Consider the following 23,805-nt stretch of genomic DNA (forward strand, 5'->3'; position numbering starts at 1 on the left):
TTACTTTGGTCCCAGCTCTCTGCAGGTCATTCACCAGATCCCCCCGTGTGGTTCTGGGATTTTTGCTCACCGTTCTCATGATCATTTTGACCCCATGGGATGAGATCTTGCGTGGAGCGACAGATCGAGGGCGATTATCAGTGGTCTTGTATGTCTTCCATTTTCTGATAATTGCTCCCACAGTTGATTTTTTCCACACCAAGCTGCTTGCCTATTGTAGATTCACTCTTCCCAGTCTGGTGCAGGTCTACAATTCTTTTCCTGGTGTCCTTCGACAGCTCTCTGGTCTTGGCCATAGTGGAGTTTGGAGTCTGACTGTTTGAGGCTGTGGACAGGTGTCTTTTATACAGATAACGAGTTCAAACAAGTGCCATTAATACAGGTAACGAGTGAAGCACAGAAGAGCTTCTTAAAGAAGAAGTTACAGGTCTGTGAGAACCAGAGACCTTCCTTGTTTGAAGTGACCAAATACCTATTTTCCATTATAATTTACAAATAAATTCTTTAAAATTCCTACAATGTGAATTCCTGGATTTTTCTTTCACATTCTGTCTCTCACAGTTGAAGTGTACCTATGATGAAAATTACAGACCTCTGTAATTTTAAGTGGGAGAACTTGCACAATCGGTGGCTGACTAAATACTTTTTTGCCCCACTGTATAACCTTTTTTTTTTTTTACATGTGTTACACGGACTGGAGTTCTCTAATGGTCATATATACATAGAAAATCAGCAGGGTGTCAAATATCATTATTTTATTATTGTAAACCATGTGATATATTAAATTATATTCAGGCATGCTTTGATTCCCTGTCGCCAGCAGCTGATCAAGGCCTGCTGTCTAATCTGCCGCAAGTAATCTCATCTGCAGCCGAGGCTGCTGGCACAACGCTGGGAACACTGGCTACGCACTTATCCAGCCGCTAACACGTCGATCTAGAACATCCCAGCCTACTTTTACCTCACTGCGTGCACACGCACACACCATGACTGGAAAGTTTAACGTACTTTATTTTAAGAACATGCTTGTTCTCTACAGTGTACCCTTTCAGGCATAGTGGCAACCAATGAAATTCAAATCCACAGGATACACAACCGACACAGAGCACGCCAGAATGAATGTCTGGACAATTTGCATATGTAATTTAGGTTTATGATGTGGTGGTGAGTTGGAGTGGTTTGGTGTTTTTCCCTATTCATTGTAATAAGATCACGTAAAATCACTAAGTGAAACAATACAATGCCTTGTAGTAAAACAATTACATCCACATTGTTAATGTATTTTTCCCAACTTGTGTGTTTCCTCTTTGCAGAGTCTCTGACTTTCAGTGTGAGGAACATTGGCGGACACTTGTCAATCAGCCTTGATTTATGCACATTGGGGAAGGCGTGGTGAAATTGGGAGAGTGGCCCTGCCATCAATCTGAGGCAGTGGTTCTCAAATGGGGGTACGTGTAGCCCTGGGGGTACTTGAAGGTATGCCAAGGGGTACGTGAGATTTAAAAATATATATATATTTATAAAATATTCTAAAAATAGCAACAATTCAAAAATCCTTTGAATAATACTTCTACAAAATATGAATATAAGTTCATAAACTGTGAAAAAAAATGCAACAATGCAATATTCAGTGTTGACAGCTAGATTTTTTGTGGACATGTTTCATAAATATTGATGCTAAAGATTTATTTTTTTGTGAAGAAATGTTTAGAATTAAGTTGATGAATCCAGATGGATCTCTATTACAATCCCCAAAGAGGGCACTTTAAGTTGATGATTACTTCTATGTGTAGAAATCTTTATTTATAATTGAATCACTTGCTTTTTTTCATCAAGTTTTAGTTATTTTTATATCTTTTTTCCAAATAGTTCAAGAAAAACCACTAAAAATTTGCAATATTTTGCACTGTTATACAATTTAATAAATCAGAAACTGATGACATAGTGCTAAATTTTACTTCTTTATCTATTTTTTTAACCAAAAATGCTTTGCTCTGATTAGGGGGTACTTGAATTTAAAAAAAAATTCACAGGGGGTACATCACTGAAAAAAGGTTGAGAACCACTGATCTAAGGGTTACTGGTTCAATCCCCACCTTCTACCATCCTATTCACATCCGCTGTGCCCTTAGCAAGACACTTCACCCTTGCTCCTGATGGGTCCTGGTTAGCACAGTGCATGGCAGCTCCCGCCATCAGTGTGTGAATGTTTGTGTGTGAATGTGTGAATGGGCGAATGTGGAAATAGTCTCAAAGTGCTTTGAGTTCACTAAAAAAGGTAGAAAAGCGCTATGCAAGTAGAACCCATTTCCATTTACCATTGGCTACAACAGGAAGATGCTTGATTTGACTTTATGATTACTTCCAGTTCTCCATTTTTTTGTCAGTGTTTTACATACTGTACATTTATTTACCGTATTTTTCAGACTATATGTCGCACTTTTTTTCATAGTTTGGCCGGGGGTCCGACATATACTCCTGAGCGACTTATGTGTGGAATTATTAACACATTACCATAAAATATCAAATAATATTATTTATGTCATTCGCGGAAGAGACGAAGAAAATGTCAGCAATCGTCACACACATGTCAGCAATTGTGACATACACGTCAACCAATAAGAATTTGGCGGGGGAGGGTCATGGCAGAAGTGTATTGTGGGTCATGGAATGCTAACTGCTATACGCTATATGCTACTGCCGTAGATATTAAAGTGGATCATTTCATCGTTGGCGGTAACTTATAAAAACTGAGAAGGGCTGAACAAAAATGGCACCGAAAAGGAAATCATGTACTGCAGATTACACAATGTCAAATAATATTATTTATCTCATTTGTGGAAGAGACGAAGAAAATGTCATCAATCGTCACATACACGTCAACCAATAAGAATTTGGAGGGGGAGGGTCATGGCAGAAGTGCATTGTGGGTCATGGAACGCCAACTGCTATATGCTACTGCCATTGCTATTAAAGTGGATCATTTCATCGTTGGGGTTAACTTGTAAAAGCTGAGAAGGGCTGAACAAAAATGGCACCAAAAAGGAAATCATGAACTGCAGATTACACTATATCAAATAATATTATTTATCTCATTCGCGGAAGAGACGAAGAAAATGTCAGCAATCGTCACACACACGTCAGCAATCGTCACATACACGTCAGCCAATAAGTATTCGGCGGGGGAGGGTCAAGGCAGAAGTGTATTGAGGGCCATGGGACGCTAACTGCTATATGCTACATTTCATCGTTGGCGGTAACTTATAAAAACTGAGAAGTGCTGAAAAACAATTGGACTGAAAAGGAAATCATGTACTGCAGATTACAAGCTGGACGTAGTGAAATATGCAGCAGAAAATGACAAGTGGAAGCGGCGCATACCTTTGGAGTTGGCAGAGTTGTTTAGAAGCGACATCGAGAAAGAAGATTTCATCGGATTTAGCGATTAGGAGTGACAGATTGTTTGATAAATGCATAGCATGTTATAGTTATTTGAATGACTCTTACCATATGTTACGTTAACATACCAGGCACCTTCTCAGTTGGTTATTTATGCCTCATATAACGTAGACTTATTCAGCCTGTTGTTCACTATTCTTTATTTAATTGAATTGCCTTTCAAATGTCTATTCTTGGTGTTGGATTTTATCAAATAAATTTCCCTGCAAAAATGCGATTTATAATCCAGTGCGACATATATATGTTTTTTTCCTTCTTTATTATGCATTTTCGGCTGGTGCGACGTATACTTTGGAGCGATTTATAATCTGAAAAATACGGTATTTGAGAAAGTCCGCCACTGACACATTTAGACCAACACTAATTCATTTGGCGCTACATGTTTGGAATTCTTCATCTTTATGCACGTTTATGCGGAGACTCGTGTTTTGAAGAATATTTACTTTGAAACTGCCACTCATGCTTTCGGTTTTTCCCCTCACATTATGATCGGTAGCTTTCCATCAATGCAAAAGTTGTTGCTGACATGAGTGTAATCCTAAGTATCGATATCTACCCGCTCACTTTGTGGCTTTACCACGGCCAATTTTCAAACTTGCATAATTAACACATTTCTCACCCGATTCGAACCGTTCCGACATCCATCCACACACTCCATTCACCTTGTACGTTAAAGCCAACATGTTTCTTCATTCAAATTCAAATTACCTAGATTACCACATATTCTCATTTTTAAATACAACCCATTTTTATTCTATGTCAAGCGTTTGACCACCAGAGTTCCTCGTAGTCAGGACATTCAAGCAATCTATTTTTTTTGGGGGGGGGTCAGAAAAAAATCTTGATTTTCCGCTAGGGGTGTGGGAAAAAAAATCGATTTGACTTCAAATCTCCATTCTCACGTTGTAAGATTCAGTATCGATTCTCATTTTTCTAAAATCGATGTTCTACCCCCCGCTCCCGGCAATGTGAATGTGCCTTCGGGGCTACTGTAGGTATTGCGCAATAAGCAGCGTAGCTACCTGGTGGCTAGCTACAAAGACAAGTGTATTGTTGTTGTGTTGCCGCTAAAATGCAGGTAGCAGAAAAAGAAACCGAGCAGCCTAGAGAAGAAATACAACCACCACGACAAACTTTGAAAGCAAACGTTTGGAGACACTTTGGATTTTACCGTGGCAAGAAAGGGCTAGACATGACTCAAGTAATTTGCAGACTTTGCAACGCTAAAGTTAAGTATTTTGGGAATACTTCAAATCCCAGCGCTCACTTGGACAGACACCACCCGGAGTGATCAGAGGACAAGGATCATCCTTTAACAACACCGGCAGCTGATCAACGCACACTTCACCAGTTTACAAAATTACCACCCAGTTCTGAACAGACAAAGAAGATAACCAGATCCATCGCTTGTTTCTTTGCAAACGACCTGCGACCATACAGCGCAGTGGAGAGAAAAGGCTTCAGGTTCATGATCAAAACTATTGAGCCACGGTATGACATCCCATCACCCTCGGTTTTTACTGACCATGTTGTACCTTCACTTTACAGAGAGACGAAGCTAAAAGTGGGGGAAGATGTGACTAAAGCTAGCAGAGTAGCTCTTAGCTTCAATATGTTGTCTTGGATTTACATTTGTGCGTTTACATTGTTGCATCAGTTGATAAAACACTGTACTTTACAATTGTAAAAGCTTTTTACAAAAATCTACTACTCTGTTTGCATGACAGCAGACTGGGGTAGATCCTACTGAAATCCTATGTATTGAATGAATACAGAATCGTTTTCCATCCATCCATTGTCTACAACTTGTCTCTTTTGGGGTCGGTGGAGCCTATCACAGCTGCAGTACACCCTGGACAAGTCGCCACCTGATTGCAGGGCCTACACAGATATCGTTTTGAATTGGAAAATATCGTTTTTGCATAGAGAATCGAATTGAATCGAATCAAAAAAAATAAGCGGCTTATATTCGGATCGATATTGAATCGAATCTTGGGACACCCAAAGATTCGCAGCCCTATTTTCCGCAGTATTCCTGTTTTTACACAACACCTATTCTCTAATAAAAATTGTTACCATTTCCACGATTCTCGACCGATTCACAAAATTTGAATGACAACCCACTAGGGTAATTGTACTATGTCCCATATTTTACAAATGTCTTGCTTTTCCGAATTTATAGGAAATTCCATTTGAAATGAATGGGGATTGTAAAAGTTCTACAACGCCCGCATTTCTCCGGTGAGTCAAACCGTTCCTCGATTCACACACTCCAGTCACCCTGGACATTCAAGCATTTTAGTTCGACTGGCGCGTTTCTGCGGTTTGCTCATATTGCATTTACATGCAATTTCTGCTGAAATTGCACAGATTCTAGGTAATGTATTTTCCCCATTGTGCTCTTTGTATCTACTTTTGTGGTACATTTAATTTTAGTGTTATGCCTGCTCTATGTGAGCAATCACATAAAAACAGCATTTATGTCAAATTGTGCTTTTGTTCTCTACAGCAAAAGAAAATCCTCACATCACGAATGTGACCTTTTAAATGGCAGGATCATCTTTGATACAACTCTTTTATTGGATATATTGGATGTTGTGCCTGGGTAGCCAATGATGTAGTATGTGCGTGTGTGACAAAGTATGCCGACCATTAATGACATCACTGACTATTCTACTAAGTGAATGATGTCTAAGCAGACGGGAGATTTAGTAGGAGATAGACACGAATACTGCTAATCTTCCAGATGAATTCCATAGTGTGGATAGTCAAGCTCTCTTTGGCTTGTGGGACAGCGCCAGATGGTGAAGCGAGAGGAAGTAGAGTATGTATGTGAGTGTTTTGAAATGTGCACAAGAGAAATGCTTGCAATTAGAGTGTATGCATAAGTGCAAAGGTACAAAAAACCTTTAACCTTAGATCTGACAACAGAAATATAATGCTCAGGGGTGGCCAAACTTTTACCACTGAAGTCCACGGACTGACAAATTAAAGAATGCCATGTTCGTAGTTTTCACCTTTAAAACTTGTTCAATATATACATTTATTTCAAAGATATAAAAAATTAAATCTCGGTACCTCCAAAAACATGCACCTGGAGATAGGTTGATTGGCAACACTAAATAGTCCCTAGTGTGTGAATGTGAGTGTGAATGTGTCTGTCTATGTGTGTTAGCGACTTGTCCAGGGTGCACCCTGCCCTCCACCCGATTGGAGCTGAGATAGGCTCCAGTGCCCCCCGCCACCCCGATGAATGAATGGATGGACGGTAGAAATATTGTGTGAATATGGAAGAGCCATAGCCAAACTGGAATCCGAACAGGTAGCACGCTGGACAGATAGCACCACGTAACAAAAACTATGAGCAAAATTAGCTAAAAAGCAAGTAAAAAAAGCAAAGAACAGCATGCTTATAGTTACCATTAGTAAAATACCAAATTATGAAATTGAGGGGTGTACCTGCTCAATTAGTTAAAAAAAATTCCATCCATCCATTTTCTACCGCTTATTCCCTTTGGGGTCGCGGGGGGCGCTGGTGCCTATCTCAGCTACAATCGGGCGGAAGGCGGGGTACACCCTGGACAAGTCGCCACCTTATCGCAGGGCCAACACAGATAGACAGACAACATTCACACTCACATTCACACACTAGGACCCATTTAGTGTTGCCAATCAACCTATCCCCAGGTTCATGTCTTTGGAAGTAGGAAGAAGCCGGAGTACCCGGAGGGAACCCACACATTCACGGGGAGAACATGCAAACTCCACACAGAAAGATCCCGAGCCCGGCATTGAACCCTGACTATTCAGGACCTTTGTATTGCTAATATTAGCATGCTAGAATTTTTTTGCTAACTGTATCAGGCGTCCAGTAACAAAATATATTACTCTGAAAGTGTGTACTTAAAAATATTTTTCAAAATTAATCAATCAAACTTTATTTATACAGCCCTTAATTGAATTGAATTATATTTATATAGCGCTTTTTCTCTAGTGACTCAAAGCGCTTTACATAGTGAAACCCAATATCTAAGTTTCATTCAAACCAGTGTGGGTGGCACTGGGAACAGGTGGGTAAAGTGTCTTGCCCAAGGACACAACGGCAGTGACTAGGTTGGCAGAAGCGGGAATCGAACCTGCAACCCTCAAGTTGCTGGCACGGCCACTCTACCAACCGAGCTAAACCGTGTGTCTCACATGTGTCTCAAAGGGCTGCACAAGCCACAACGACATCCTCGGCTCTGATCCCACATCAGGGCAAGAAAAAACTCAACCCAATGACAACACCCCCCCCCCCCCCTAGCCCTCCATCCCGGGCGACTGGTGCAATGGACGTCGAGTGGAAAAATGCTAACCCGCTAACGTTAGCGTGCATCAGGAACCAAAATATGACTGGAGGTGTATGCCTACAAAATTAGCTAAAATAAAAAGCTAGCATATTAACAGGTATAGTTCTTCAGCAAACTATTTGACGCTGAGGTGTATACCATGAATTGATTAACGTGGACCCCGACTTAAACGAGTTGAAAAACTTATTCGGGTGTTACCTTTTAGTGGTCAATTGTACGGAATATGTACTGTACTGTGCAATCTACAAATAAAAGTTTCAATCAATCAAAAACCTTACAAAAATTATCAAAAATCGCTAACATGCTCATATTAGAATGCTAAAGATTGTGCCGCAGGCCTTTAAAAAAATAGCTACGGGCCGCAAATGGCTCCCGAGCCGCACTTTGGACACCCCTGCTCTAAATAATCCAGAAGTCTAACACACAGCAGGCTTGCTTGAACGTGACTACATTTACATGGGTAATAAAGACATTCAATGAATGCGATCGCACCTCTTGCATGTAATTAATTACAGCGACAACCTTTACACAAAAAATAATCAGGACTCTCAATAAGTTTGCAAACAATCCACAAAGTCAGAAAAATTGCAGTGAAATAGCAGAATAGAAGTGATGAGACAAGTAAATGCAGGCCAGCGGGGGTCTGGAGGGGGCCGGGGGGGATCACGACCAAGCCCTTCTCTGCGAATGACCTCACGAGACTACGCTTTAACTTCAGACCTCCCGCCTCTGTCCGCCCTCTTTCTCAAGAACAAACAATACCGTGCAGAAGCCCTTCGCACTTCTGCTCGTCTCATTTCTGCCAAGTGGAAGACTTAATGAGGCAGAAGGGTGGGGTTGTGCACGTGTCTTCTTGTCCCATCACGCATGCATTCACTCTAAAGCCTCAGTCGCGCAACAAAACAATCCAACACAAGCTGCAATTCAATTGTGTTCTATTTTATACACAGTGTAATTTAAAAGATGCCTTTCATATCGACAATTGGTTCAGGAGTAGAAGGGTTATACATACAATACTCTGATTGGGACACTGTACTATTTTTTTTGGTATAATTCTGACTAGGGCTGGGCGATATACTCGATATATCGCGGGTTTGTCTCTGTGCGATATAGAAAATGACTATATCGTGATATTCGAGTATATGTTCTCACAGTTGCTTTTAGCTGCGGGCATTACACTACATGCGTTTCCCACTCTTTCTTGTCTCTCCTTCTCACAGAGACATAAACAAGCGCACCTTCTTACATACGTCACGTGTGCAACTTCACACAGAAACGTAGCTACATGGGTAACATTAGCTGTGATGCTAACGGTACGTTACGAGTGAAGGTGCGAATCTGTTAACAAATGGAGGAAGAATTAATTCCCAAGAAAAACAGCAAGGGATCCATCGTCTGTCGGTGGTTTGGCTTCAAGCGGGAATATGTTGAACAATTATGCGGCAAAAGCGTTGCTACAAAAAGTAGCATTTAGGGCTGGGCGATATATCGATATACACGATATATCAAAGGTTTGTCTATAGAAAATTACATTACTATATTGTGATATTCACGCAGTTGCTTTTAGTTGCGAGAATTACATTACAGGCTTCTCGTTATTTCCTGTCTCTCCTTCACACAGACAAGGGCACCTTCTTACACATGTCACATACTGTCACGTCATACATCACATACGTATACGCCCTCGCGGAGCAGAGAGGGAGCAGCATAGGTAACGTTAGCTGTGGTGCTAGCAGAGCCGTGCGAGTGGTAATACGAGAGAAAGAAGGTGCGAATTAAGGAAGAATTAATTCCCAAGAAAAACAGCAGGGGGTCCATCATCTGTTGGTGTTTTGGCTTCAAGTGGGAGTATGTCGAACAGACAACCGTAATTTGTCAAGTGTGGGGCAAAAGCGTTGCTATAAAAAGTAGCATTACTGCTAATATGTAGCATCATTTGAAAAGTCACCTGCTCGAGAATGAAGAGAGCTTACTCCGCATGTCAACATCTCCGTTTGGTGCCACACCATCAAAATGCAGAGGCAACCATTTCCAGATCAACACCGTATGAAAAAACAAGTCAACAACAGAATTTAATATGTCCGTAGTAACCTACCAAATAGCAAAGGACAAATACTATTTGATTTCCTATTATGCAGCTCATTTTTATTTTGACACTTAAAATGTCTCTGACAATCTTGCACTTTATGTTTAATATGACATGAATGTTTGTGGCACAGCTTAATAACTGTTTAATAAATACACTTTTGGTCAATTGACTTATTTGTGATTTCCCTTTCTGCATGAAAGTTTAAAATGAGCATATAATATTGATGCAGTATGAAGAACAATGTTTTAATGTAGACACATAGAGTCATCATACTGCTGTGATTATATGCATCAAGTGTTCATTCAAGGCCAAAGCAAAATATCGACATATATACTGTGTATTGCGATATAGCCTAAAAACATCAAGATATTAAAAAAAAAAGGCCATATCCCCCAGCCCTAGTAGCATTACTGCTAATTTGTAGCATCATTTGAAAAGTCACCTGCTAGAGAATGAAGAGTGCTTTAAACTCTGCATGTCAACATCTCCGTTCGGTGCCACACCCACAAAATGCCGAAGCAACTATTTCCAGATCAACACCGTATGAAAAAAATAGTCAACAACAGAAGGAAATAACGTCCGCAGGAACCTACTACAGAACGAAGGACATACACTGTTTAATTTCTATTATGCAGCTCATTTTTATTTGACAGTTTTTGAAATATCGTGTGTGACATCATGCACAAAAGTGCACTCTATTTGTTTTTAACTATTGTAGTAGCGGTTGATTGGCAACACTAAATTGGCCCTAGTGTGTGAATGTGAGTGTGAATGTTGTCTGTCTATCTGTGTTGGCCCTGCGATGAGGTGGCGACTTGTCCAGGGTGTACCCCGCCTTCCGCCCGAATGTAGCTGAGATAGGCGCCAGCACCCCCCGCGACCCCGAAAGGGAATAAGCGGTAGAAAATGGATGGATGGATAGTAGCGTTCTGTTCAAAAAATGCACTTTAATTTAGCCTTGTTTTGATATGTCATCTTAGTGACATCATGCACAAAAGTGCACTAATAGCTTGTTTTAAAATGTCTCTGACAATCTTGCACTTTCTGTTTTGAAATGACATGAATGTTTGTGCCACTGCTTAATAACTATTTAATAAAAACAGTTTTGGTCAATTGACTTAGTTATGATTTCCCTCTCTGCATGAAAGTTTTAAAATGAGCATATGTTAATGCAGTATGAACAAGAATGTTTTAATGTAGACACAGAATCATCATACTAATGTGATTATATGCATCAAGGTTAAGGCAAAATATTGCAATGTATATCATGTATCGTGACATAGCCCAAAATTATTGAGATATTAATAAAAATGCCATATTGCCCAGCCCTAATTCTGACCCTGAGTCATCCATCCATCCATTTTCTACCGCTTATTCCCTTTTGGGGTCGCGGGGGGCGCTGGTGCCTATCTCAGCTACAATCGGGCGGAAGGCGGAGTACACCCTGGACAAGTCGCCACCTCATCGCACTGAGTCAACGAGAGAGAATTCTTAATTAATTCAACCTTTGGATTTTGTACAGTGTAAACAAGTATTCATGCACATGAGAGTGAATGAAAAAGTTGTGTCAGGGAATAAATCAAGATTTCAAACCTAAATCTAAATTCCATGCTCTGGTTTTATAGAATTTGGGCTTCATGACAGAATAACAGAACCGCCGCGCTGCCCACCTAAGATGTGGTGCTGAATAAAAGGCGCTTTCGGTGAAAAAAAAAAAAGAAAGTACCATGAAGCTGTGAAGAATGGGACATACAGTTACCTGGCGACTGCATAGCAACGCACCCACTCAGTTGCTGCCTTCAAGGACATATATTTACTTATGCTTACATGTCAGCCCTCAAAGCGCTGTGTGCCGCCATCAACCTTAGGGTGGTCACAATGCACAGGCTAAGGGGTCAGGTTTCATTTTGTGTCAACATTCAGCAGCATTCTGTTTATGACGTACTCCGGCCTGTGTTATGTTGATTGGGATATTCCGGGACACAGGATTGATCACAGTGCAAAGGGGTCCACAAAGTTTCTATTGACGTGCAGCACATGCTGACGCTGATCCCATTGAAAAACAGCCGGAACTGCCTCAAGCTCAATGACATCACAAGTTTGAGGAAGCCCAGCATAAACAGCACACAAGCACACGCTGCAATTGGATCGTTACTACACTTACTTTTAGTGTGCACACATGCACATCAGGGTTTCCCACACATGCATTTATTTGTGGCGGCTCGCCACGAAAGAATTACGGCCGCCACAAATGAAAATTCAAAAAAAAAAATAATAAAAAAAAGTAATAATATATTTTTTTTCGGCTTTTGACTCGCTCGACCGCTCATAAAAGCAATGGGACTCTGTCTGTGAATGGAGCTTGAAGTTACATATTATATAAATATGTCAATATTATATAAATATGTATATGAATAGGGCTTCACGGTGGAAGAGGGGTTAGTGCGTCTGCCTCACAATACGAAGGTCCTGCAGTCCTGGGTTCAAATCCAGGCTCGGGATCTTTCTGTGTGGAGTTTGCATGTTCTCCCCGTGAATGCGTGGGTTCCCTCCTGGTACTCCGGCTTCCTCCCACTTCCAAAGACATGCACCTGGGGATAGGTTGATTGGCAACACTAAATTGGCCCTAGTGTGTGAATGTGAGTGTGAATGTTGTCTGTCTATCTGTGTTGGCCCTGCGATGAGATGGCGACTTGTCCAGGGTGTACCCCGCCTTCCGCCCGATTGTAGCTGAAATAGGCGCCAGCGCCCCCCGCGACCCTGAACGGGAATAAGCGGCAGAAAAATGGATGGATGTATATGAATATGTACATAAAGTGTTGTAATTATATTCCAACTCCGTGTTTTTTTGGTCACCCCCCCACCACCCAACAACCCCCCACTCGACCACACCACCACAATTAGATGCCTGACCTGTAGGAAACACTGCACATAGAGTTTGTGTGTGTAGGTACTGGGCTATTAGGCTGATGAAGGGAACTCAAACAGCAGACTGCCATGCAATCGCTCCTCCACAGTTACCATTGCTTCCCACAGAACTGTAATCTATCTGTGGCACTGGGTTGCTTAGGCACACTCAGGAGAAGCCATCAATGTGTCACATATTGTATATTTGTTAAAGCATTCGGAAACTGACATTGGCAACAACTTTTTTCTCTACGATCGGAAGTTACGATTGTATCATATGCAAAACCGAAAGTAGGAGTACCTCAATCAATCAATCAATGTTTACTTATATAGCCCTAAATCACTAGTGTCTCAAAGGGCTGCACAAACCACTACGACATCCTCGGTAGGCCCACATAAGGGCAAGGAAAACTCACACCCAGTGGGACGTCGGTGACAATGATGACTATGAGAACCTTGGAGAGGAGGAAAGCAATGGATGTCGAGCGGGTCTAACATGATACTGTGAAAGTTCAATCCATAATGGATCCAACACAGTCGCAAGAGTCCAGTCCAAAGCGGATCCAACACAGCAGCGAGACCTCTGTATTAATGGTTTCAAAATAAAAGTCTCCAGTCTTATGCTTTCTGAACTCACTATGTTCACTGCTCGCTGTAAATATCCTACACTGTTTCAATGTCCATTTCTCTGACGATGCAATTGTTGATGACTGAAGTACTGATTTCAACTAAACCAAACCTCCCGGATTGTAAATAATGTAAATAATTCAATGTATATACTCTGATGATTAACTTGTATGATGACCGTATTATGATGATAGTATATATTTGTACCACAAATTGATTAACGTGGACCCCGACTTAAACAAGTTTGAAAAACTTATTGGGGTGTTACCATTTAGTGGTCAATTGTACGGAATATGAACTGTACTGTGCAATCTACTAATAAAAGTTTCAATCAATCAATCAATCCACATAAACGCGCATAAACATGGCAAATTCTGAACAGTCAGTGCCAAATGTATTAATATCGGTTGGAAACACTGGTTACATATCACAATACCAGCAAAGTAATCTTATCGTTAAACAAAGTACTGGATGTCAACAAAAATAATTTAAGGATACTTTTCAAACACAAATGTGAATGCATTGTTTTATAATAAACAAAAGTAAATTTTTTATATTATTTAAAATATTTACATGATGTGTTTTTATTTGTAAAATGTTCATTCTGTTCTCTGTAGAGTGTGTGGGAGCGGCATGGCGTAGTGGGTAGAGCGGCCGTACCAGAAACCTGAGGGTTGCAGGTTTGCTTCCCACCCATTGACATCCAAATCGCTGCCGTTGTGTCCTTGGGCAGGACACTTCACCCTTGCCCCCGGTGCCGCTCACACTGGTGAATGAATGATGAATGAATGATTCGTGGTGGTCGGAGGGGCCGTAGGCGCAAACTGGCAGCCAAGCTTCCGTCAGTCTACCCCAGGCTGCGTTTCTCAGCAGACTAAACTAGAGACATCTCAATGCTTCATTGTGCTCTCAATGCTTTAGAAGATTGAAGTTTTTACTCAATCTCCAATCCATCCATTTTCTACCGATTTTCCCTTTTGGGGTGAGAGGGGGCCGGAGCCTATCTCAGCTGCACTCGGACGGAAGGTAGCGTACACCCTGAACAAGTCGCCATCTTATCGCAGGGCTAACACAGACGGACAGACAACATTCACACTAACATTTATACACTATTTTGGAGTTTTAATTTATATTCATGCAATGATATACTAAATTTTTGTTTAAATAATAAATGAGTTGTACTTGTATAGCGCTTTTTTACCTTCAAGGTACTCAAAGCGCTTTGACACTACTTCCACATTTACCCATTCACACACACATTCACCACTGATGGAGGGAGCTGCCATGCAAGGCGCCAACCAGCACCCCCCAGGAGCAAGGGTGAAGTGTCTTGCTCAGGACACAACGGACGTGACGAGGTTGGTACTAGGTGGGGATTGAACCAGGGACCCTCGGGTTGGCGCACGGCCACTCTCACCTGTATTTCATTCAAGACAGAAGTTTTGCTTTCCATGGAAACTCCATATTGAATAACTTTACTTGATTAGGACAATGCCTATTGATCAACATTAGAAAAAAAGCATTGCAGTAATTATGCCAGAATTTAAAAAAAAAATGATTTTACACCAGGTCCAATGTGTGTCCGTTATGAAAAGAACAAACTTTATAAAGATTATAATTTTTCTAAGAGTAAGATGCAGGGTATGTAGTACACTAGCTTTTCATCAAATAAAAGCAAAACTTGTTTTTTAATTATCTCTTGTCATTTATATTCATTAGTTTCTTTAAGAGGTAGGGTAATAAATGTAAAATAATCGTTGCCTGTTTCTTTTTTTCATTAAGAGTATCTAATGAGCCCTCCTGCTTTGTCTTCGTATTCACCGGCGGACTAGGTGCGTTATGTGTTCATGAGCGATGGTGTACATACATGCAGCATTAAATCTACTTGTGGCAGGCCATTGAACATTGGACATGTGCATTCAAAAGTTTAGAGGAGTTCAAATTAAGTTTAAGAAAAGGTTATAGTGCATTTTACATTCATCCTGATGTTTCACATGAAATCGGAAATTTCCTTAACTTGTTTGAGTAGTGTAAGATTTGGTTTAAAAGGGGAACCGCACTTAAATTTTGCTTATCGTTCACAATCATTATGAAAGACATGATGGCAGATGGATTTTTTTTAATGCATTCTAGATATTTAAAAAAACGTAAATAAAAGTCATCTTACAGCGGAGCCAATGGGAGCGCCACTATTCCGCCCATAAAATCGGATAAATAACAAATAAACGTCAACAATACTCAATTTACATTGAGTGACTTTAATATTAACTAAGTATTAGTGATATTGTTTTTATAAGCGCGATCCCTGACAAACTATTGACAGCGGTGACATAATCACTTCCGTTTGTCCCTATGTTTACATCGAGTGGTCTGCTGTTTCCCTGCTCTCTGTAAGTTTATTGTAGATCATAAATCATGCCTCACACCTGGAAAGCAAATGGCTGAGAATATATTTCGACAAGTTGAGACGCTTTGGCCGGCATTTAAGACCTGGAACTGGCGACACTAAAAACATTGTGATGCGTTTTTTAAAAAATGAATGTGCTTTTTAAATTATTGCGTCGTGTACGCTAAAAATTATTGAAATACATAAAACATTAAATGTTATTAAAAATGGGCCTATTTACATCATGTATACAAAACCCTAATGGATGTGTTTGGCTGTGTTTTAGGCTTTCTATAGGCAGAACGGAACGGCTCCCATAGGCTCCATTGTAAGCGGACTTTGGATCAAATGTATTTATTATTTAGAATGCATTAAAAAAAAAAAAATCCATCCGCCATCATGTCTTTCATTATAATTGTGAACGATAGGCAAAATTCGGTGCAGTTCCCCTTTAACCAATAACAATTCAGGCTCAGTTAAACTAGAATGATGCTTTTTGTAAAATATTACTAATTATTGTGAAATACAATGTGTATGTAATATATATATATATATATACACATACATACATATGTATATATATACACATATATATACACATATATATATATACACATATATATATATATATATACACATATATATATATATATATATATATATATATATACACATATATATATATATATATATATATATATATACACATATATATATATATATATATATATATACACATATATATATATATATATATATATATATACACATATATATATATATATATATATATATACACATATATATATATATATATATATATATATACACATATATATATATATATATATATATATATACACATATATATATATATATATATATATATACACATATATATATATATATATATATATATATACACATATATATATATATATATATATATATATACACATATATATATATATATATATATATATATATATATATATATACACATATATATATATATATATATATATATATATATATATATATATACACATATATATATATATATATATATATATATATATATACACATATATATATATATATATATATATATATATATATATATATATATATATATATATATATATATATATATATATATATATATATATATATATATATATATATATATATTACATAAACATTGTAAAAGGCTAATTTACTGGTAACCAGGTAAACCATTTCTGAGTGTATATATATATATATATATATAAAGTTATATATCCGACACGTACGTAGTATTAACCGAAGGAGCGTTCAAAACAAGATGGAATAATCACAACGCCTCCTTTAGAAACCAGACTTTGCGGAATTCTACAGAACTCAGTAAACACATTTGGAACCTCAAAGACAATAATGTTGAATATTCAATAACATGGCAAATTCTTGCATCCAGCACACCTTACAACAGTGGTAATAAAAGATGCAACCTATGCTTAAAAGAGAAACTGTTTATTATATATCATCCAGATCTATCATCCCTCAACAAGCGCAGTGAAATCATTTCAACATGCCGCCACAGACGGAAACACCTCCTAGGTAACACATGAGCCAATCACCACACCCTACGCCTGCTTGTACCCACCCACTCTGTGCCCTATATAAACCATTGTATGTGAATGCTTCCATTAAAATCTCCTGATGATTGAGGGAACCCCTCATGAAACAGTTATGTAGAGATGAAGTAGTCTTGTGATTTTTTCCCACACCTACATATACATATATATATATATATATATTTGCCTTTTTGCTATTGTGACACATGTGTAACAATCCATGGCAGTTTACTGGCTGCCCATTTAAAGCATTGGTGTCTATCTGGCATTATATGGGTTAAGTGTAGGTAATAAAAGCTTAGCCAAAAAAGGTTAAACGTCTCACCTTTGGCAGTGGTTGCAGCCTCCTTGAAGCCCAAGCAGGCATATGGCGTGCTGTGTAATCCACCAACACCGCCTTTGCAGCTGCTTGCTGGTTTGAAGCCAACCAACTCATCGCATTTGCCATCAAGTAGGTTCAAGGAAATATAGTTGAGTCCGTGAGGGTAACCAGCTGAGCGGTTGACGGGACTTCCGTACTCCTCGTCCGAGCCCTCACTGCTTCGTGACGAGATGTTCTCCACGGAGCTGTGCCTCTTCACATTCTCCCCGCGAGCAAATGAAGGGAAGACCGGAGTGACAGTGGCCGTGGAGGAGAAGGTCTCAGAGCTATGGCGTCGACGTCCTTGGGGGTTGGCGCGAATCACCTTGGCGGAGCCAACAGGGTTGAGTGTGGATGAAGAGGCACCCTCCAGGAGGAAGACCCCAATGCCATCTGGGACTGCCAGCTCCTCCAACGAATGCCTCCTTCCTCTGTTGCTCTGGCTACACGAAAATGAAGAAATAAAAAAACTAATTAAATCATGAAGACATTATAACCTACGCAAGACTTTCTTTGGATCAGTGTGCTCAATTATGTTAATATTATCCATCCATCCATTTTCTACCGCTTGTCCCTTTTGGGATCGCGGGGGGTGCTGGAGCCTATCTATGCAGTTTAGCAAATTCTTTATGGTTAGCAAATTCAACCAAACTTTATGGAGGATAAAGGCAAAAACTAGGAAAAAAATCATTACTGTACAGTAAAAAGCCCAACTGAAGTGTCAAATGTTTAAAACCTTTTATTTATTCATAAATAACTGGGATAGGCTCCATCCCCCCGCTGCCCTTAAAGAGACAAGCGGTAGGAAAAGGAGGGATGGAACTTTATAATTCATATTCAGTGTTTTTTTTATATTACAGCAATTTTGAACCTTCTCATAAATACCAGTTTAACATTTCCTGTCCATAGTACAGAAGGCAACAAGATTCTAGCTATATTGCTGAATATTTAGCATCACTATATCCATATTTTACTTCTACCAGCATCTGCTAAAAGCTCAACAAAGGCCTTGTCGGGGAAATTCTAACAAAAAAACATTCAGAACAGAATATGTTGTTATTAATTCCATTAAATCAAAAGATTGAGACTTCAAACTTCACCAGCTGTGTGAATGAAAATGTATTCGACGAGAACAAAGCGGTGCAAAAAAAGGGACAAGCGGCAGAAAACGGATGGATGGATGATAACAGCGCCAGAAAAATCCAAGTGTCTTATTTAGGATAGAATAGGATATGGTCAAACATTACTCGTGTGTACACATGTTAGAAATATTTTCGGCTAGGGTAACGTTATGTTTTCTAAATCAAATATCAAAGTATTTCATTTTACAGACACACAAAATGCAGGTGCCGCATAAGGTCTAGTAGCATGATTATGATGCAGTCACACAGCCGCAACCTTTAACCAAAGTGCACATGTCAAACTGCGTGCAAGTCTTTAAATGTGTTGATTAATGCTCAAGACTCCATAGTGCTGCTCACACTAATTGTAACTGCCTGGCTTACAAGGTAAATAATTATATTGTAGGGGTGTAACGGTACACAAAAATTTCGGTTGGGTACGTACCTCGGTTTAGAGGTCACGGTTTGGTTCATTTTCTGTACAGTAAGAAAACAACAAAATATAAATTTGGGGGTTATTTATTTCCCAAATTTGCAAGTTCTTCCACCAAAAATATTTTTCTTAGTGGAATATTTGATGTGAAGTAATCGGAACCTTGGATCGGTCAATAATTCATAATAACATTGATTTTGATTCAATATTTGTTTTACTAGTCAACATTGCAACTTTTTCTAAATTATAAGCGTTTTTATTTCACTTTTGTAATGTTTTTGTTTATTTTGAAACATTAGCTGTGGGACGCAAATGGCCTCCGGGGCACACTTTTGACACCCCTGCTATAGATAGTAAAAAATGAAATCTGATAAATCTATGGATAAATAGCAGAGCCTGGCGACGCATGCGCGTTTATCATAACCTTCTAGCTCTCTCTGTCTCTCAGTGGCACAAACATTCATGCGCGCACAATTTGTTTTGTTTTTAACCCCTTCTTAACCCTGAACGTACATTGAAAATACACGCAACCCTAACTAAAAATGCCGGACATTTGATGCATTTAAGAAACTCTCTCCGGACAGCTCCGCAAAAGAGGACATGTCCGGTGAAAAGAGGACGTATGGTCAGTCTATCGTAGTGTTGTGCCTCGGTGTGCATTGTTTTCACAACGTGCGTTACGCTACTTAATATGTACATGTGGAATCTCGTTTGGTACACCTCCGAACCGAACCGGAACCCCCGTACCGAAACGGTTCAATACAAATACACGTACCGTTACACCCCTATTATATTGACCATTTCACTCCATTTATCTTTGTTGTTTGATATATTTATACATGGCATTTTGAATTATACATTTTATATTTGCGTTGAACTTTTAATAAGACTTAATTTCACGTTTGCACTGAAAACATCTAAATCCTTCCTATCTGAAGAAAATATCCACTTACTAGCTTTGTGTTACAGCTGACAAGAGCAAATTAGAATGATTTTTGTATCTCATTCATCCATCCATCCATTTTCTACCACTTATTCCCTTTTGGGGTCGCGGGGGGCGCTGGCGCCTGTCTCAGCTACAATCGGGCGGAAGGCGGGGTACACCCTGGACAAGTCGCCACCTCATCGCAGGGCCAACACAGATAGACAGACAACATTCACACTCACATTCACACACTAGGGCCAATTCAGTGTTGCCAATCAACCTATCCCCAGGTGCATGTCTTTGGAAGTGGGAGGAAGCCGGAGTACCCGGAGGGAACCCACGCATTCACGGGGAGAACATGCAAACTCCACACAGAAAGATCCCGAGCCTGGATTTGAACCCAGGACTGCAGGACCTTCGTATTGTGAGGCAGACGCACTAACCCCTCTGCCACCGTGAAGCCGTATCTCATTCATATTGAATCATTTTATTTTTATTAGATTTGCTGCTCATTGGACACCCTTTTACCTAACACCTTTATATACATTGTTTACATCCTCAGGCTACAGAGTGGAAGTGAACACTTCTTGTTAAAAAAAGAAAAAGCATATACCTTGTATTCCCCTGAGGGACAAGTTGCGGGGATGAGCTGTTCATCCCAAACGTCCTTTCAGTGTAGTCGCTGTCAACATCATTCCTCTCTCTTGGCCTGTTCTCGTCGCCCAGATGGTACACCCCATCCTCTTTTGAGCTCGGACACGTAGACAAGTCTGGGAGTGTATCCAAGTGGTCTGCAGCAATACCTTCAGCCTCCTCTGGCGGGTGCGAGGCCAACTCAAGTTTGCCGTAAGAAGTCAGGCAAGACCTCCTGGAACCTTCTTCGCTTGAAGTCAAAGTCGACAGCCTCCTTTCTGCAGACTCACTTGAAGGCAGAGAGAATCGGTTCCTCTCCAAGTCGATGTTAATGTACTCTCCGGGGCTGCTGGGCTTGCCGGGCACTGGGTGCTCATTCATGCTAGGCAGGGTCCTGATGTTGTCAAGGGGCAGCCTGTTGGGTCTGCCCAGTCTCCCTCTGTGGGGCAGGTTATCCACCCAGCCATGTCTTGCTGGGGATGCCGTTAAAGGGCTTTGTGACAAAGTTTGAGCTGCAGCAGGTTGCATCATAGAATAGTAGTCTGAATCCGACCCTCCCCGGAGGGAACTCTGAGGGCTCATCAACACATACTGGCTTCCCTCATCATTCTTGGAGGCCTGGACATTAGCAGGGAGTGTGTGGGAGCTGGATTGGTACGCTGCCCTCACTGCTGTCGGTTCTACAGCCGTTGCACCTGTATAGTAATCAGGAGAAGTCTGGAGTGCAGGGGGGTTTCCTGGTGACATGGTCATGTATTCTCCATGCCTGTCTGGGCTGTCCATGGAGGACTTGGAGCCACACCACATTCTCATGTAACCGTTGTCCTCCAGTGAGATGCTGGAGGGGGAGCTGGTCTTATAGCCCCTGCTGGCAGTCCCGTGAGGATGCACTCTGGGGTTTACAATCTGCTTTGGAGCAGAGACACACATGGGGCTCATGGGCACATAGTTGTCTACCTTGCCTGATAGCGGCGCCACACCTGGAGTCATGGGCATGTAGCCGTCGTCACCAAGATTACTACTTGAACTTCTGGACGAGCCTATCTCTATGTCTCCATAATCTTCTGGATAGCTCACTTTGGGTGTGGTGGTGTTGTGTCCATAGCCGCTCAACCTCATGAGCATGTACTCATCCAGGGAGGCAGAGGACAGCGGTGTAACCACCTTTTGTTGGCGTGGCGTGGTGAGGGAGTGCGTTCGCTTCCTGTAAGCTTTATCCAGCCCTGCTCCTTCATTGCGTGATGGGGGGGTGCTGGACAGGGAGTCGGTGCAGGACAAGGGCAGGAACTTTGCTTCGACTGGACTACAGCTGTAATCATCGCACAGTATGAAGGTGGTGTCGTTAAGGGAACCAGAGATGGAGGCGCTGCAGCTGAAGGGTCGGCCAGCCTTGTCGGGGGTGGAGAGACCAGCATATCCAGGAGAAACACTGATGGGGCTGGAGGGACAAGGAGGGGAGTTGGACATCGCTACAGACAGGCTGTGATGCAGGTTAGAGGACGACTCTAGCATCCTGCAAGTGCGCCCGCTGCTTAGTGTGTGGGACCTGCTGAGTTGAACGCCAGAGTTTGAACTGGTGTGACTCGCGGTCACGGGCATTGATGTGGACACAGGCCACGGCACACTTCCGTCTCCTTCGCTGGAGGTTCTCGCTCGGCAGGATGCAATCTTCCTCCCTGGGGACGTCGCAGCCATGCTGTCAGTTCTGGATCGCCTCACCAGGCCCGTCTGACTTGGAGGTAAATTGTTGAGGTTGCGTCGGGAGGGCACAGAGATCGGAGTGGTGCTGGCCGACTGGCTCTTGCTCCTGGGCCTAAACTCAGAGAGTTCCTTCATGGCCTCCAAGATGGTCTCATGAATGTTTTGGGCCACCACAGAGTCCTCTGCCTGCATCCAGAATTCCCCGGGCCCAGTAATGGCCGATCGCCCTACCTCAATGAAGAAGAAGCTGTCCGAGTGGCCGCATCTCCGGATGTTCATCAGCTGTAAACAAACCGCCGCCGTTTCCGAGTTCAGCTTCACAAAACTGATTGTCCGGCTGGACAAACAGAGTCTAAACACGCCGGTGAGATTTTTCACCTGACCCAGGCCTCTGGATTTCAAATTCACCTGCCATACCTCCTTGTAGGCAGCAGGGGCAACAAGTCCATAGCTGGCCTCTTCGAAGCCCACAAGAGAGGACGTGGACGCGGGGCTGTCGTACACCCTGCACTCGGCCAGAAGGTCCGTCAGAACCACGTACCAGCTCTCCTGCTCCTGCTCGCTGTCTGCGGCCACGGCAAAGTACTCGTCCTTGGTGTAGAGAGCGATCAGGTGTTTGTTTTTGGCGTCCGCCCGCTTGTTTACGCAGAGGCAGGAGTCCAAACCGATCACCCGTTTGGCTGCGCCCTTGCTCCGCCATTTCTTCTCACTGTCGTAGTACTCCAGCCGTGCAGGGGAGTTCTCGGTTGGCTCTCTCAGCACGAAAAAGCGCCGGTGTCCGTGTTTGTGTTTTCGCAGGTCGCCGCACTTCTTGACGCCATTCAATAATAAGTGTCCCGCCGCCCCCGGAGGACTCGCCATTTCTCTGCCGCAAAAAAAAAGTTCTCAATTTGAGCCGAGAAAAATGAAATATAGCAGCTGTGGAGGCGACGGTGTTGTCATTCAGTCCATTGCAGACGTTTCAGCGGTGTTTAACGTCAAAGCTGCGGTCAAGGCGAGCGTCCAAGTGCTCCGGTTGTGGAGAAAAACAACATGTGACGCGTTGCTCTAAAAACAGAATGGAACAGCGAGTCATAGGGGGGCGTGTCTGTCCATCATCCAATCTCCGGCCGCTGATTGGCTGACTCGACTATTCAAATATGGCAGGCACCGCCCCCTCTTCGAGACTCATGGAAACAAATATCCGCAGCCCGTTGAAAAT

At 41.4% G+C, this 23,805-nt stretch overlaps 1 protein-coding gene across 1 annotated transcript in view; it reads right to left on the bottom strand.

The window, feature by feature from the left end:
- Positions 1 to 23,655, bottom strand: part of LOC133555141 (insulin receptor substrate 2-like) — a 25,097-nt gene extending 1,442 nt beyond the window's left edge. The window contains exons 1-2 of the mRNA XM_061904657.1: positions 20,884 to 23,655; positions 17,756 to 18,234 (exon numbers count right to left, since the gene is read on the bottom strand). Coding sequence (XP_061760641.1) covers positions 17,756 to 18,234; positions 20,884 to 23,465 — 3,061 coding nt within the window. The 5' untranslated portion in view covers positions 23,466 to 23,655. The remainder of the gene's footprint in view (positions 1 to 17,755; positions 18,235 to 20,883) is intronic.
- Between the last annotated feature and the right edge of the window lie 150 nt (positions 23,656 to 23,805).

Source organism: Nerophis ophidion, linkage group LG06, assembly GCF_033978795.1.
Source record: "Nerophis ophidion isolate RoL-2023_Sa linkage group LG06, RoL_Noph_v1.0, whole genome shotgun sequence".
In the NCBI taxonomy this organism is placed as follows: Eukaryota; Metazoa; Chordata; class Actinopteri; order Syngnathiformes; family Syngnathidae; genus Nerophis; species Nerophis ophidion.